This window comes from Typopeltis vanoorti, chromosome 8, assembly GCF_054136105.1.
Source record: "Typopeltis vanoorti isolate ZY-2024b chromosome 8, IOZ_Tvanoo_1.0, whole genome shotgun sequence".
NCBI classification, from domain to species: domain Eukaryota; kingdom Metazoa; phylum Arthropoda; class Arachnida; order Uropygi; family Thelyphonidae; genus Typopeltis; species Typopeltis vanoorti.
Genome location: NC_143556.1, coordinates 127,782,300 through 127,796,028, shown reverse-complemented (window position 1 = coordinate 127,796,028; position 13,729 = coordinate 127,782,300). Strand labels below are relative to the sequence as shown.

Genomic DNA, 13,729 nt, shown 5'->3' with positions numbered 1-13,729 from the left:
CAGATAAGATAACTACCCTATCACAAGCAATCAGATTTCAAAGAAACTCAGTTATTTAGCTGTGACAAGCCATTGAGTCAAACATGAAAAAGGAAGATGAGATGGTATAATGAAGAGGAATGCCTGAAGTGTAATGAATGAATTATTCAAGTAAGTTTTCAATGTGGAATTTATCTGTATTGCCAGTTGCGAGGATTAAGGAGAAAAATAATTTGGTGTATCCTAATTGGCAGGTATTTACTCACTGTGAGTAAAATTTCAGTGTTTAGAGGTTCTCTTCTAATTAAATGACATAAAGTGTGATTTTAATGAATTAACTAATATGTATAATTAAAAGATATGGCTGGTTTTCTTTAGTTGTTTGCATTTTAATTTTAGTTGTTATTCAGAATATGTCATAGGTATAATAAGATATTCTGATTTTTTTTTGTTGTGAAGAAGGAATAACCTACATACTCTCTCTCTCCCCCTACTGTTTTAAGAGAATATAAGGAGGAATAATTAGTTCAGTGAATAAAGTTCAGTGGAACATTTTGTGTTCTCATTCATAGCGTTACATTATGAGCACATCTGACAAGGTAGTTGCATTCAAGATCTGGATACTCTTTCAAGTTAAGCCTTAATATGAGTTGCTCATGTTGAGATGATGTTTTATGGTTTTAATAGTGAAAGGACAGCAAAGGTCATACTGCATTATATCAGAGCCTTAGTAAGACAGATCACAAACATCCATGCCTGCAGTGAGATTCGAACCTGCAACCTGTTGGTTGGAGAGTGGGTATGTTAACCACTTACACTTATGCTGAGAAAAAAGAAACATATGTGACTGCAATGTTTCTCTAACTGAATGCATGAAATTTCTTTCTCTACTTATTAATAGTGAAAATACATATCGACTTTTGGAAAGGAGTCTGTTGTCTTAAAGACAAACAAGAATGTTTGTAATGTTAGCATTAGTGGATCTTAAGGAACCTCTTACTGTCTTAAGATGTTCTGGGAGGACGTGAACACGATTGCAATCTAGGTTGTTAGTTGCAAGATGGTAATCATAGCTATACATCTGGATCTTTGAATATGTTGTTTCACGTTAAGGTAAGAATGTGTGAATGAATGAGCTTCCAAGGTTTCATAATTTGTAATTTGTTTGTTTTTATATGTAAATAAAAAAATGCATGTTTTTTTCACAAGGTACGAGGGTGGTCTGAAAAGTTCTCGGCCTAACAATGAAAAAACGAATTTATAATTTCAAAATTATTTTTATTTTTCAACATAACCTCCCTTAAGACTAATACATTTATTCCAGTGATGCTCCAGTGCCATTATCCTGTCCCTGTAATGGTTCTCAGTAAGATCTGCAAAATATCCCTCTACAGCTGCAATCTCCTCTTGATTCAAAAAAAAAAAAAAAACGCTGACCAGCAAGGAAGAGTTTTAGTTTTGGGAAGAGACAGAAGTCAGAGGGAGCCAAGTCTGGGGAATAGGGTGGGTGTTCCAACAATTCATAGTGCAGATCCCTTAATTTTCCCATTGCCAAAACACTTTTGTGGGCAGGTGCATTGTTCTGATGAAAGATGATTTTTTTTCTTCTGCAAACTGGGTCCTTTCTCATAAATTTTTTCATCTAGTTTGGTTAAAAGATTGGAATAATATTCCCCATTTATTGTTTTATCCTTTTCAAGATAGTTAATAAACAAATGTCTTTAGCATCCTAAAATACCAATGGCATGACCTTTCCTGCTGATGGAACTGACTTTGTCTTCTTTGGTGCTGAACAACTGGCTTCTCTCCACTGTTTTGACTGCTGTTTGGAATCTGGTGTGTAACGGTGAATCCAAGTCTCATCCATAGTAGTAAATCAATGCACAAAATCAGTTTTATTCTTGTTAAAACGCTCCAAGCACTGTTCAGAGATTTTAAAGCGAGTGCATTTTTGATCTGCTGTGAGCAAGCATGACACCAATCTTGTGCAAAGCTTTTTCAGTTGCAATTCTTCATGCAAAATATATCCTACACGTTCTTTTGAAATGCCTATAGTCTCAGCAATTTCACGCACTTTGACTTGCCGGTCATCCAATACCATATCATGCACTTGATCAATGATTTCTGGTTACACTTTTTGGGCAACCTTCACGTGGATCATCTTCAAGGTCTCATCCACAGAAATGGGCTGCCGAATTTAAACCTGGTACGGCCAGGTTTAAACTCGGCAGCCCATTTCTTAATTGTCGAAAACAAAGGAGAAGGTGTGCCCATAAACTTTTATGAACTTCAAATGAATTTCTTTTGGTGTTAAACCTTCTTTTACAAAGAATTTTATGACCGCACGATATTCAATTTTAACCATTTCAAGGGATACAGACATTTTTGCTTCAACCAGCTGTATAAAACAATCTACTTGATAGAATGACCTGCAATTTCACATGAATGCTCATGACAGATGTACCAACTTAGAAAAAAAAAAAATCTTGCCAATAGTGTTGCCATCTATGGTCGAGGTCGAGAACTTTTCAGACCACCCTCATATGTAAGTTCTATATTATTAGCATAGTATCATATACACTCATATGTATACTCAACTTTTACAATGGTTCAGTTGACAGGATAATATAGAATGTTTTATATCTAACTTGGGCCAAATCACTGACCTTTGGTGGGGTAAAAATAAAAATCAAATTAAACTGAACAAACACAAAGAAAGATAGGTATTATTTTGAAGAAAATTCCCATGTCACTTCTCTAAGTAAATATTACTTTTACAGTTATTTAGCCTATTTTTGTTTAGGAGTGCCCCTTTTTTATAATGTCATTGGCTTTCTACTCAATTTTAGGGTATTACTGAAGTTTTACACGGATAGATATATGAAGAATATGAGAGGGAAAATTGAGACATAGTTTGTAGGATGTTTCTGGCAGTCTTCTTATTCAGCAGCATCCCGGCGTGTTGTGATGTATGGTTCTAGGAAAATTCGCCATAAACATTTTTGTCACAAGATATTTTGCATTAATTTTTGTAAATAATCAATGGAATGATAAAGGGTATTATAAAATCATTAAAAAGGCAAATCTTTATTAAGGTGAATGTCAGTGATACATAACATAATGAAATCATTTAAAAATTGCGCAACAACCTGTTATAATTGGGATGTAAATATGTTAGAAAAAGCGTTGATAGTTGCTTTCTCGAAGTCAACCATTAATGTTTCGGGATCTAATGATGAACGTAAGCCCTTTAAGGCACTAAATAATCTGCTGTAAATTAATTCTGATTTGCCAGGAAGCAAAGCAAAAAGCTACCATGGAATCCTTAGGGGATCTCATGTCAGTCCCAAGCCTGGAAAAACGAGGAGGGTCGGTCAGATGAGTGTCGATGCTCTGACCATAAAGAAAAAACAGATTGTTACCGGATTCCTATATAATCAACAGCTACAACATGCCGGCTTGGAAGTCGCCCAGATCAACAAGGTCTGCGATACCAATCGACGATTGGGGTTGGATCGAAAAGTGGGATACCAAACGGAAACAGAATTATTATTAGTAGGAACATGGAATGTACAGATACTTTGGATGTCAGGAAAATTAGAATTACTTTGCGAGGAAATGGAGAAATATCGGTGTGATATACTGGGACTGGCAGAGATGCAATGGACATCATCAAAAGAGATAAATGGATGCGAAGTCATATGGTCAGGGCATGACAACAAGCACGAAGCAGGAGTTGGCTTCCTTCTTAACAAAAGAGCTAGAGAGTCACTATTAGGCTACAAACCAATCAATGAACGAATCATAGCAGCAAAGATTTCAAACAAAAACCATTTAATATATCAATAGTCCAGAAATATGTACCCAAATCTGACAGCACAGATGAGTATATTGACTTATTTTACAACGATCTGACAGACAATAGAAACAATACCAAATCAAGATGTACTAATTATCGAAGGAGATTGGGATGCCAAAGTCAGAATAGATAATGATGGTTGGGAAAGAGTCATGGGAAAATATGTTTCGGAGAAAGAAATGAACAAGGTGAACAAATGTTAGAATTTGCTGTGGACCACTAGATGATGATGATCTGTAACACAAGATTCCAGAAAAAGGAGTGTAGAAAATGGACATGGTGATTAAATGATGGGAAAACAAAGAACATGTGAAGATGATATGATTACGATTAAAAGAAGATGGATAACATCAGTACAGCAGTGTCGAACTTTTCAAGGAGTGGATATGGACTCAGTTCATAGTTTAGTGACTGCAAATATCAAGTTGAAATTTAAAAAAAAATATAAATCCCATCATCAGAAACGAAGAGATACAGCAAGAATAAGTGAAGCAGAAATAGGAAGAAGGCACAGAACAGTGTTAGAGGAGAAACTTAAAAGTGTGGACAAAGAAAAAAATCGAATCTAAGAGTGAAAGGAGTAATGAAGGTGATAGAAGAGGCAGTTGAAGAAACAGTACCAGAAGAAGAGACAATCAAGAAGAAATGGATTAGACAACAAACACTGAAGTTAGTACCGGGATACATCAGAACAAATAGAGGAGCAATATAGAAGAAAGTGTAATGAGGTGAAAAACAGCAGTCAGTATAGATAAGATGAAATGATTAGAAGCCAAGTGCATAATACAGAACAGCACTATGGAGTGCATAAAACTAGGGAGGTGTGCAAAATGATTAGAATGATTAATAGAAGGTGGCAACCATAACAGACAACAGTTAAAGATGAAAAACACAAAGCATCGATGAATAAAGATAAAATTGTACAGTGATGGACAAGATACTTTAGTGAGTTATATGAAGAAAAACTAGATTTAGATAGCGTTGAGAAACTGACTGAAGAACTGAAGAAGATATCACCACCAGGTAATGAGTATGATATGAACATTTTAATTGGAGAGGTAGAAAAAGCAATAGGATGGCTAAAACACAACAAGAGTCCTAGTAACGAAAGTATGGTTAAAGAAATGCATCAACTATGTAATATGGTATGGAAAGAAGGGAAAATGCTGGAGGAGGGGTGAAATCAATATTAGTGACATTATACAAGAAAGGAAATAAGCTAGAATGTAAAAATTATAGAACAATTGCCTTGACAAGTCACCTTGGTAAAGCAATGATGATGATATTGACAGAAAGATTGAGAACACAATTGGAAGCATACCTTGCAGACGAGCAAGCAGGATTTAGGAAGGATAGAACTACAATTCAACAGATTTTGACAATGAGGTTAATAGCAGAGAAAGCTAAGAGAAAAAACAAACATATATACTTGCGTTGTTGATTTTCAGAAAGAATTTGACAGTATTGACTAGAAAGTGACATTAGCAGTTCTGGAATCCTATGAAATTGATAAAAAAAACTAATAGTTATATTAAAAGATGTTTATCAGAATGCAGTTGCAGCAGTTAGAATAGGTGATGCTTTGGGGAAATGGTCTAGAACAAGCAGAGGTACTAGGCAGAGGGGACCCAATATCACCAAACATTTTCATCGCACATTTAGAAAAAGCAATGGACAAACTGAAGGAAGATGCAAAAGGAACATCAGTGCATGGGATGAGAATAAACAATCTGAGATTTGCAGATAACATTGTTATTACTGAAGAAGACGAAAGAGAACTACAAAAAAACACTGAAACTGTTAAATGAGGAAGGGAAGAGATTTGGACTTGTTATGAACTTGTAAAAAATGAAGACAATGGTATTTGGTGAGAAGAACATGAAACAAAAGATACAAGTGGATAGAATTGATATAGAAAATGTAGAATTCACATATTTGGGAAGTAAAATGACATGATTTGGACTGTAAAAAAAAAAAAATAAAAATCAGGATTGCAAAGGGAAGAACAAATCTGAAGGCCATGGATAGCATCTGGAAAAGTAAAGTGATCAGCATGCAAACAAAACTAAGAGTACTGGAAACATGCATCTTTAATAGTATACTGTATGTATCTGGAACGTGGGTAATAAATAAGGAATCAAGAAAAAGAATTTTGGCATTTCAAAGAACTTGTTACAGGAAGACTCTAAGAATAGGAGGGTACAGAAAATCACAAATGAAGAGCTCTATCGGAAGATACAACCAAAAGAGAATCTAATACAGAAGATTATAAAATGGAAGCCGCAATTATTTGGACACATCTGTAGAATGAGTGAGGACTGGAGGCTAAAGACATTTATAAACATAAATGTCTTTATCTTCTGGTATTTTGGATGGTTTAAACAGAAGAGGTAGACCATACAGAGAATGGATAGATGACATAAAGGACTGGTGTAGAATGGGTGTACAAATCCACGATGGACAAAGAAAGGTGAAAGATAGTGAAGGAGCCATTGGACACCAATGGCCAGTGAGTCCATGGTTTGTGATGATAATGAAAGCAAAAAGATGTAGAATGCTAATTACTTTCTATTACTATATGTAGCCCTAATAACTGATAATATATATTTGGGCTGCATTTCAAAGTACTGTCGCATGCCAAATCCTTATTTTCAAGGTCATCAAATCCAGCTTGTGTACAAAACACTAAAATTCTCTCTTCATCATCTTCACCACTATCGTATAATAAAAACTGCTCACCATTTTCTAGAAATTTATACTCATCTGGAATTATATATCCATTTCTTTCAGTTGGGATAGGGGATGCTTGGCCTTTCTTTTGCCTCCATCTAATATTACGACACAAATTTGCTAAAGACGACATCAGAAACGAAAGGAAGCAGACTGTCAGTTAGAAAGCTTAATTTTAAAGAAATTACCTTCCTCTAACTAGTTGGTTGATAAGGTCACCAAAGATAAGATAAGTTGAAAATGTTATTTGCTACATGGTTGAAAAAACTTTAAAACCTTCCTTAGCTGCCTGAACAAACAACACAAATGCATACAATTATATATTTGGTTTAATCCTTTATCCAAGTGTAAGCAAAAAAAGTTTGTGCTTTAAGTATTTTCAGGACTGGGGCAACTCGTGGTAAAGGTGAAATAAGTTCTGATCACTTGACTTAGTATCTCCCATAATGTAAAGCACATCTCCTTGCGGACATGTATAATGCTATGCATTAAGGGAAGGGCCACTGATGAGACCTCAATAAAGGTCGAAACCCAGGTTTCGACCTTTATTGAGGTCTCATCAGTGGGAGGCAGACCCAGAGGTGGTGATACTAAGGTAGAAGTAATGCAGAAGTCACACCACCATATATCAGTTGCCAAAAGGTGTCAACACATTTAAAATGGATTAGAGATAGTTGATGGAAGTTTTTTCACTTGGCTATGCTACCAATTATATATTTGGTTTAATCCTTTATCCAAGTGTAAGCAAACAAAGTTTGCACCTGAAGTATTTTCAGGACTGGGGCAACTCGTGGTAAAGGTGGAGTAAGTTCAGATCACTTGCCTTAGTATCTCCCATAATGCAAAGCACATCTCCTTGTAGACATGTATAATGCTATGCATTATACATGTGCATTCTGCATTACTTCCACCTTAGCATCACCACCTCTGGGTCTTGCTTTCACCAATCTCAATAAAGGTCGAAACCGGTCTGGATAGTGGCCCTTCCCTTAATGCATAGCATTATACATGTCTGCAAGGAGATGTGCTTTGCATTACGAGAGATACTAAGGCAAGTGATTAGAACTTACTCCACCTTTACCACGAGTTACCCCAGTACTGAAGATACTTGAGGTGCAAACTTTGTTTGCTTACACTTGGATAAAAGATTAAACCAAATATATAATTGGTAGCACATAACCAAGTGAAAAAACTTCCATCAACAAATGCATACAGTTTATCATTAAAATTGAAAACCACGATGCACTTCCATTTCTGATACACTTGTAATGCATCTTTCTTCAGACTGTCGATCCATCACCATCTACATAAGCCCCCACACACACACACATACTCTTAATGGCATCCACCACAAAACTAGTGTCATGAAAAACAAGCCATTAACAATTTGCATCGATAAGCAATGCTAACGAAATTTTTTCAAACAATAAGCAAAACATTGTTTCTATATATTGTGGAATATTTTCGAGATTTTTAAAAGTTTATAAGGCAATAAATATAACAAAAAAAAAAAAGAAAAGAAAATTTACTGTTCATAACTTTATTAAAAAATAATAACAATAAAAAATACAAAAAATTATATAAAATTATACAAATAAAATTGAATATTTTAATTTAATTGGACGATACCTGACATTGCATAGATGCAGCTAAGCGATCATAATCTGGATCGCACGAACTTAAAGAAATTCGTAAACACGATTCCAGATGTGGATCATTTAGCTGCGACCTATGCTTTGTCTTAATAGCATCCATACATGAGAATGCCGATTCGCACAAATAAGTTGATCCAAAAAATGCGTTAAAATAAGAGGCGATTCTCCAAATATTTGGAAATTTACTTTTTTGGATCAACTTCCAAAAACTATTATTTGAAGCAATTGATTTGAGGTGGATATCGCATTTCATATTTATAAGAAATGAATTTATGAGAAATTCATTCAATTTTGAAGCTGTATTCTCAAAATTAATATTTTCATTGAAGGGATATGATAAAAAAGTAGCGATATCATCGAGCTTACTGATTCCTACAAATCTTACCTCAAATTCGTTCATTAAAAGTCTTATGCTTTCAGTTGTTTATTAAAGGTGACGTTTTGTATATCTCTTGACTGGTCGGCCAAATTTTTAAAATGTTTCAATTCACACCGCTTTAATTGTATTTCAAGCATGTTTAATTTTTCCTTGAATGATTTTAGGGAGCTTATCATATCAATGATTGTTTTATTTTTCCTTGTAATTCTAAGTTTAGGTTATTTAGTTTTCTGTAATGTCACAGAAAAAGGTGAGGTCAAGTAGCCATTCTTTATCATTTAATTCTGGATGTGAATCATCTGTTTTTCAAAAACGAATTTATTTGTGGAAGAAGTTCTCTGAATCTTGCTAAAAATGTGGTGTGACTTAACCATCTTATGTCAGTATGTAACAATAATTCACTATGCTCACTCTTGCATTCTTTTAGCAAAGCCCGAAATTAACGACGCAGAAAGCTATTTGATCTTATTGAATTAACAATTTTGAAAGCAACATTCATAACATGATTGAATTTCAGTACTTTTGAACACAAGGCCTGCTGATGGATGATGCAATGATAGTCCACAAAACATGGTATATCTTAATCGTTTTTACAAAGAGTGACGAAACTGATTTTATTGCAGGCAATTCGTCCGTAGTTATTGACACTAACTTATGAATTGGAAAACTTGTACATACAATGTAATTCTTAAATTAATCATAGATATCTTGACCTCTTGTTCGTCCTTGAATTGGAATAATGGTTAATAATTCTTCAGTGGCAGACATATCCCCAAAATCATTCGAATAAAAATACATAATTGTGCAGTACCAGTAATCAGTAGATTTGTCAAACTGTAGTGACAAAAAATTGCACTTGTTTATGTTTTCATGCAGAATCTTTTCAAGGTTCTGGCTGGTTTCTTCTGCTCTATGCATGATTGTGTTTCGTTATAATGACATATTGTTATAGCAGTTATTATTTCTGATTTATTCTTAAAATTTTGAAATAATATTTCACCAGCTTTGATGAAGGCTTCCTTCCATAATTCTCCATCTTGAAACGGCTTATTACCCTTAATTAAAGTTTCAGCAACTTTGAATGATGCAATTGTAGCAGCCTTTGCACCTGTATTGTATTTGACGAAAATATTTTGTTGTGCTGTCAGTAGTGTCTTCATTTGATGTCCCTTTGCTTTTCTTAAGGCAGTGCCTTGTGGATAATCTTCTTCGTAGTTTTTTATGAACAGGTTCGATAGCGCCTTTCAACGTTTGTTTTTTTCGGTAAAGCCACATTCGCGTTGCAAATTATACATACGCATTTCTCTTTCATCATAATAAAGAAAAAAAAATCTTCTTCCCATTCTTTATAATAGTGATAAGTTTTTATTTTTTTCGCACTTGTTCTTGGATCACTCATTGTTATCCTTAATTGTTTTTTTTTATTTATTTTTTAACAATACTAATTGCATTCACTTGCTTAATTTAAAATAATACACTAAAGATCGATAAACGGAAAACGATTTCATGGGATTACTCGGTACTAAAATACTGGATAATCAGAACACTTTGGCTGCATGAGTCTTGATCAAGATCAATACACAGATGGACTGTCAACTGCCAGTGTACACATCATCAAATGTGTTACCATTGGGCACATTCAGAACTGTCAAGCAAATGTTTCTGGATGAAGCGAATCACGTGACTGCTGTAAAGCGATGGCTTCATTGTTAACCGCTAAATTATAAACTTTACATCAGATTAGAAATAAATTACTTCGACATGTCTGACAACTTTTTTTATCAATTAATAATTTTGTTTATCATTTATCTATTAATTTTCAATCTTTTATTCATTTAATTTGCTACATTTGTTAAGAAACGAATTTGCTACATTCAGGTGCCTTGCGGTCGACGTCTTGGCCACCCCTGGTATATAATATTATATATTTTATTTATATTATATTATATATAAATTTTATATATTTGTATATAATTTTTTTAAAAAAAAATTCTGAATATTTATTAAGTTCCATCCAACATAATATGCCAATTTCTTTCCTTATGCACGAATCAACATAAATTGCTGAATCAAAGCATGTCAGCAGTCGATCTACCATTTTAATGAACAGTAGTGAAGAAATTGTTTTTGTCATCAACAAAGCTCTAGTTGGATTGGAGATCAGATTAATTTGGGAGAATCCTCATTCACATTTAGTTGTTGAAATTGCTATCACACTCAGGGCATTTATCACATGCTTCAGTTTTTTTGAAACCGTCTATTCAGTTAAGTATGTCCAAAATCCAAGAACTATATCTCTTTCGTTTAGTCTTATATAGTGATCAGCATTCATTTTAGTAAAATTATGGAGACTACAAGCGTGTTAGGAATAATTACTTTAATTTCCTGATGTTTCAACCTTCATATTAAGGTCATCCATGGCGGAAGGATCCACTTCCTCCATGGATGACATAACTTTCCATTCATCTGGTGAAGTGAGTAAAATTACCAGCATTCATTCCTGTATGTTGCCGAATGTGCCTCTTTTTTGTAATGATTTCTTCGATTGTAACTAATCCCGCATTGAGGAGGAGGAGGATAGGTGAAAAGGAATGTTCTTTTCAGAGTATATGTGTATACTCCAGATGATGATTTTAATATGAAGGCTAAAACATGAGGAAATTAAAGTAATTATTCCTTACACAGTTGTAATCTCCATAATTTTACTAAAATGAATATATCTTTTTCATATTGTAATATCTCTTTCATTAATAATAATACAAGTGATAACTAATCTATCCATTATCATTCAATATGAATCCAGTGAGTTATCATCATAAATTTAAGGTCGGTTCATTGCGAGTGTTTGGCATTACAGCCAATGCAGCTAAGAATATGAAGCCAGTGTATCATGACTATAAATTTTGTGTGTGTTCTTCAGGTCAGCTCAAGGGATGAAAAGAACAGATTTTTTTTTGTATGAAAAATCCTTCCACCTTTGTGTGAGATAGGTTAACTCCCCTCAGGAGGTTGCAAATAGTTTGAATATTGGTTTTAAAAGTTAAACCAAGGTCTCCTAAAGATAGCACAGCTTTCTACAAATATCCAGGAATATACAGAAGTTCACACTTGTGTGGTTCTGATTACGTAGGACAGACAGCTGTAGGTTTGAGGTCAGAAAGAAAGAATATATTGCAGATGTTAGACCAGATCTGGTTTGGCCAACTATACAGCTGATTAGAACTTTTCAACCATTCCTTATATAGAAAATAACTTTTATTCCAGATTTCTGAAGGAATCAGTTTTAGTCATCTATTTGCACAGATCACTGAATAAAAACCAAGGACTGATATTACGAGGGGTCTGGAAAGTTCTGATAAACACCTAGAACAAAAAAAATATTAAAGCAACTGATTGGTCGACTGGAGTCTTTGCTACTAATGGCTCATGCAAAATGTTAAGCAAGTTTGAGTGTGGTTAGTAGTTGGAAGGAGATCAATCGTTCGATGCTGTTGGCACACTCTCCCTTAATGAGTCTTTGGACTCCCTGGAGGTGTCACATAATAATAATAACCACAAGAAAGAACATACTAGTAGCAGAGTTATGAAGGTAACTTATGTTCTTATATCCTCATATGTTCTTTCTTATGGTTATTTCAGTTGCTTTAATATCAATTTTGTTCTAGGTGTTTATCAGAACTTTCCAGATTCCCCTTGTAAGTGACACACATGGTCATTTAGTCTTATTTTATAAGACTAAATGACCATGGAAATCTCTTGTATATGTGTAATGGTTAGCATGAATTTTACCTAATTGCCTTGCAACAGTTTTTCAGCATTTAATCAATTTTGCAATCCATGTTTTTAACCTTGAAGAAGCCACCAGTTATATTTTAGGCAGTGGTGCAACTAGTTGGTGTATTACTTATTTTCAACAACTAATAAATTTGTGATATTTTATATAAAAAAAGTCAGGTAACAACTTTCTTGTCAAAATGAACTCATCCAATATTCTCCACTTTTCCTCACAGAACACTATTGTGCTAACATTGTTGAGTGATATTTCATGGGGGAGCTAAAGGCTTTTACCTTTCCCTCTTACTTTTATTTCTTTTTAATAATAATATTCAATGATATTAAATTTATTAAGATTCAATATTTAATAATAATGTTCACCGATTTATTAATGACATGCATTAATTTCTTCTTTTTTGCAGGCACTAACACTGAGCAAAAAAATTTTTTTTTCTTTTTTGTGCTCGTTAGTGGCTGCATGCACATATCATAGTTTTTATGTTCCCAGAAGATGTCAATGTAACATTGTTAAAATACAGGAAGGTATTGATTAAAGCTTTTTAATTAATATTTTGGTAAAAATTGTCATTACCTGAAAAATTTAAAAATTTAACGTCATAATACTTGATTAATTAATAGTTGGAGTGATATGCTATTTGGAAAAATGATATCTTTTCTTCACACATATATGCATTCATGTTATCTATATATAAATAATGCAACATATGATCAGTGATGCTTTACAAAGAGATAAATATGATGAATTATTATGGTTTTTTTTTGTTTTTTTTTGCTAAATGACCATTAGCAAGAACATAGACCTCTGTTAGAGGTCTACATTCTTGGTTTACATAACAATATGCTTTTTCGTTGCCCATATTAGATGCAATACAAACAAACAAACAAAAAATCATTCTAGCACAAAAGAGCAATCAGATATACCAAAATGAAGAAAAAACTTTAAAGCAACAAAAAATACAGCACTTATAATAACTTACTACTTTTTTGTCAGGTAGAAGTTCTTTAATATCACCATTGTAAAAATATACCGTGACTGTAAGAGTATCAGCACCGATATGTTTACGTGTGCCACTTGGATAAATTATTTCTTTTTCTCCATTTAAATACATCCTTTCGATCTAAAATAATACAAAACCTGATTAAAACTATCTTTCCTAATTACTGCCCAGCTTTCTAAAACATGAATGTAAAATAATTTTGTAATTAAAACAAAACGTTATAGTGAGAGAAAAATATAATTTAGTATAGAACTAAATAGTGAAACATAAGAAGATGACATAATGATAAAATTACAATGTAAATAAAATGACACATCAGGCAAAACTTAATATC

At 33.6% G+C, this 13,729-nt stretch overlaps 1 protein-coding gene across 2 annotated transcripts in view; it reads right to left on the bottom strand.

Annotated features, from left to right (window-relative positions):
* Sas-4 (spindle assembly abnormal 4) overlaps positions 1 to 13,729 on the bottom strand; it is a 527,986-nt gene that overhangs the window by 82,065 nt on the left and 432,192 nt on the right. For both annotated transcript variants that reach the window (XM_090396928.1, XM_090396929.1), the window contains one exon: positions 13,375 to 13,515. In XM_090396928.1, the coding sequence (XP_090253054.1) occupies positions 13,375 to 13,515 (141 nt within the window). The remainder of the gene's footprint in view (positions 1 to 13,374; positions 13,516 to 13,729) is intronic.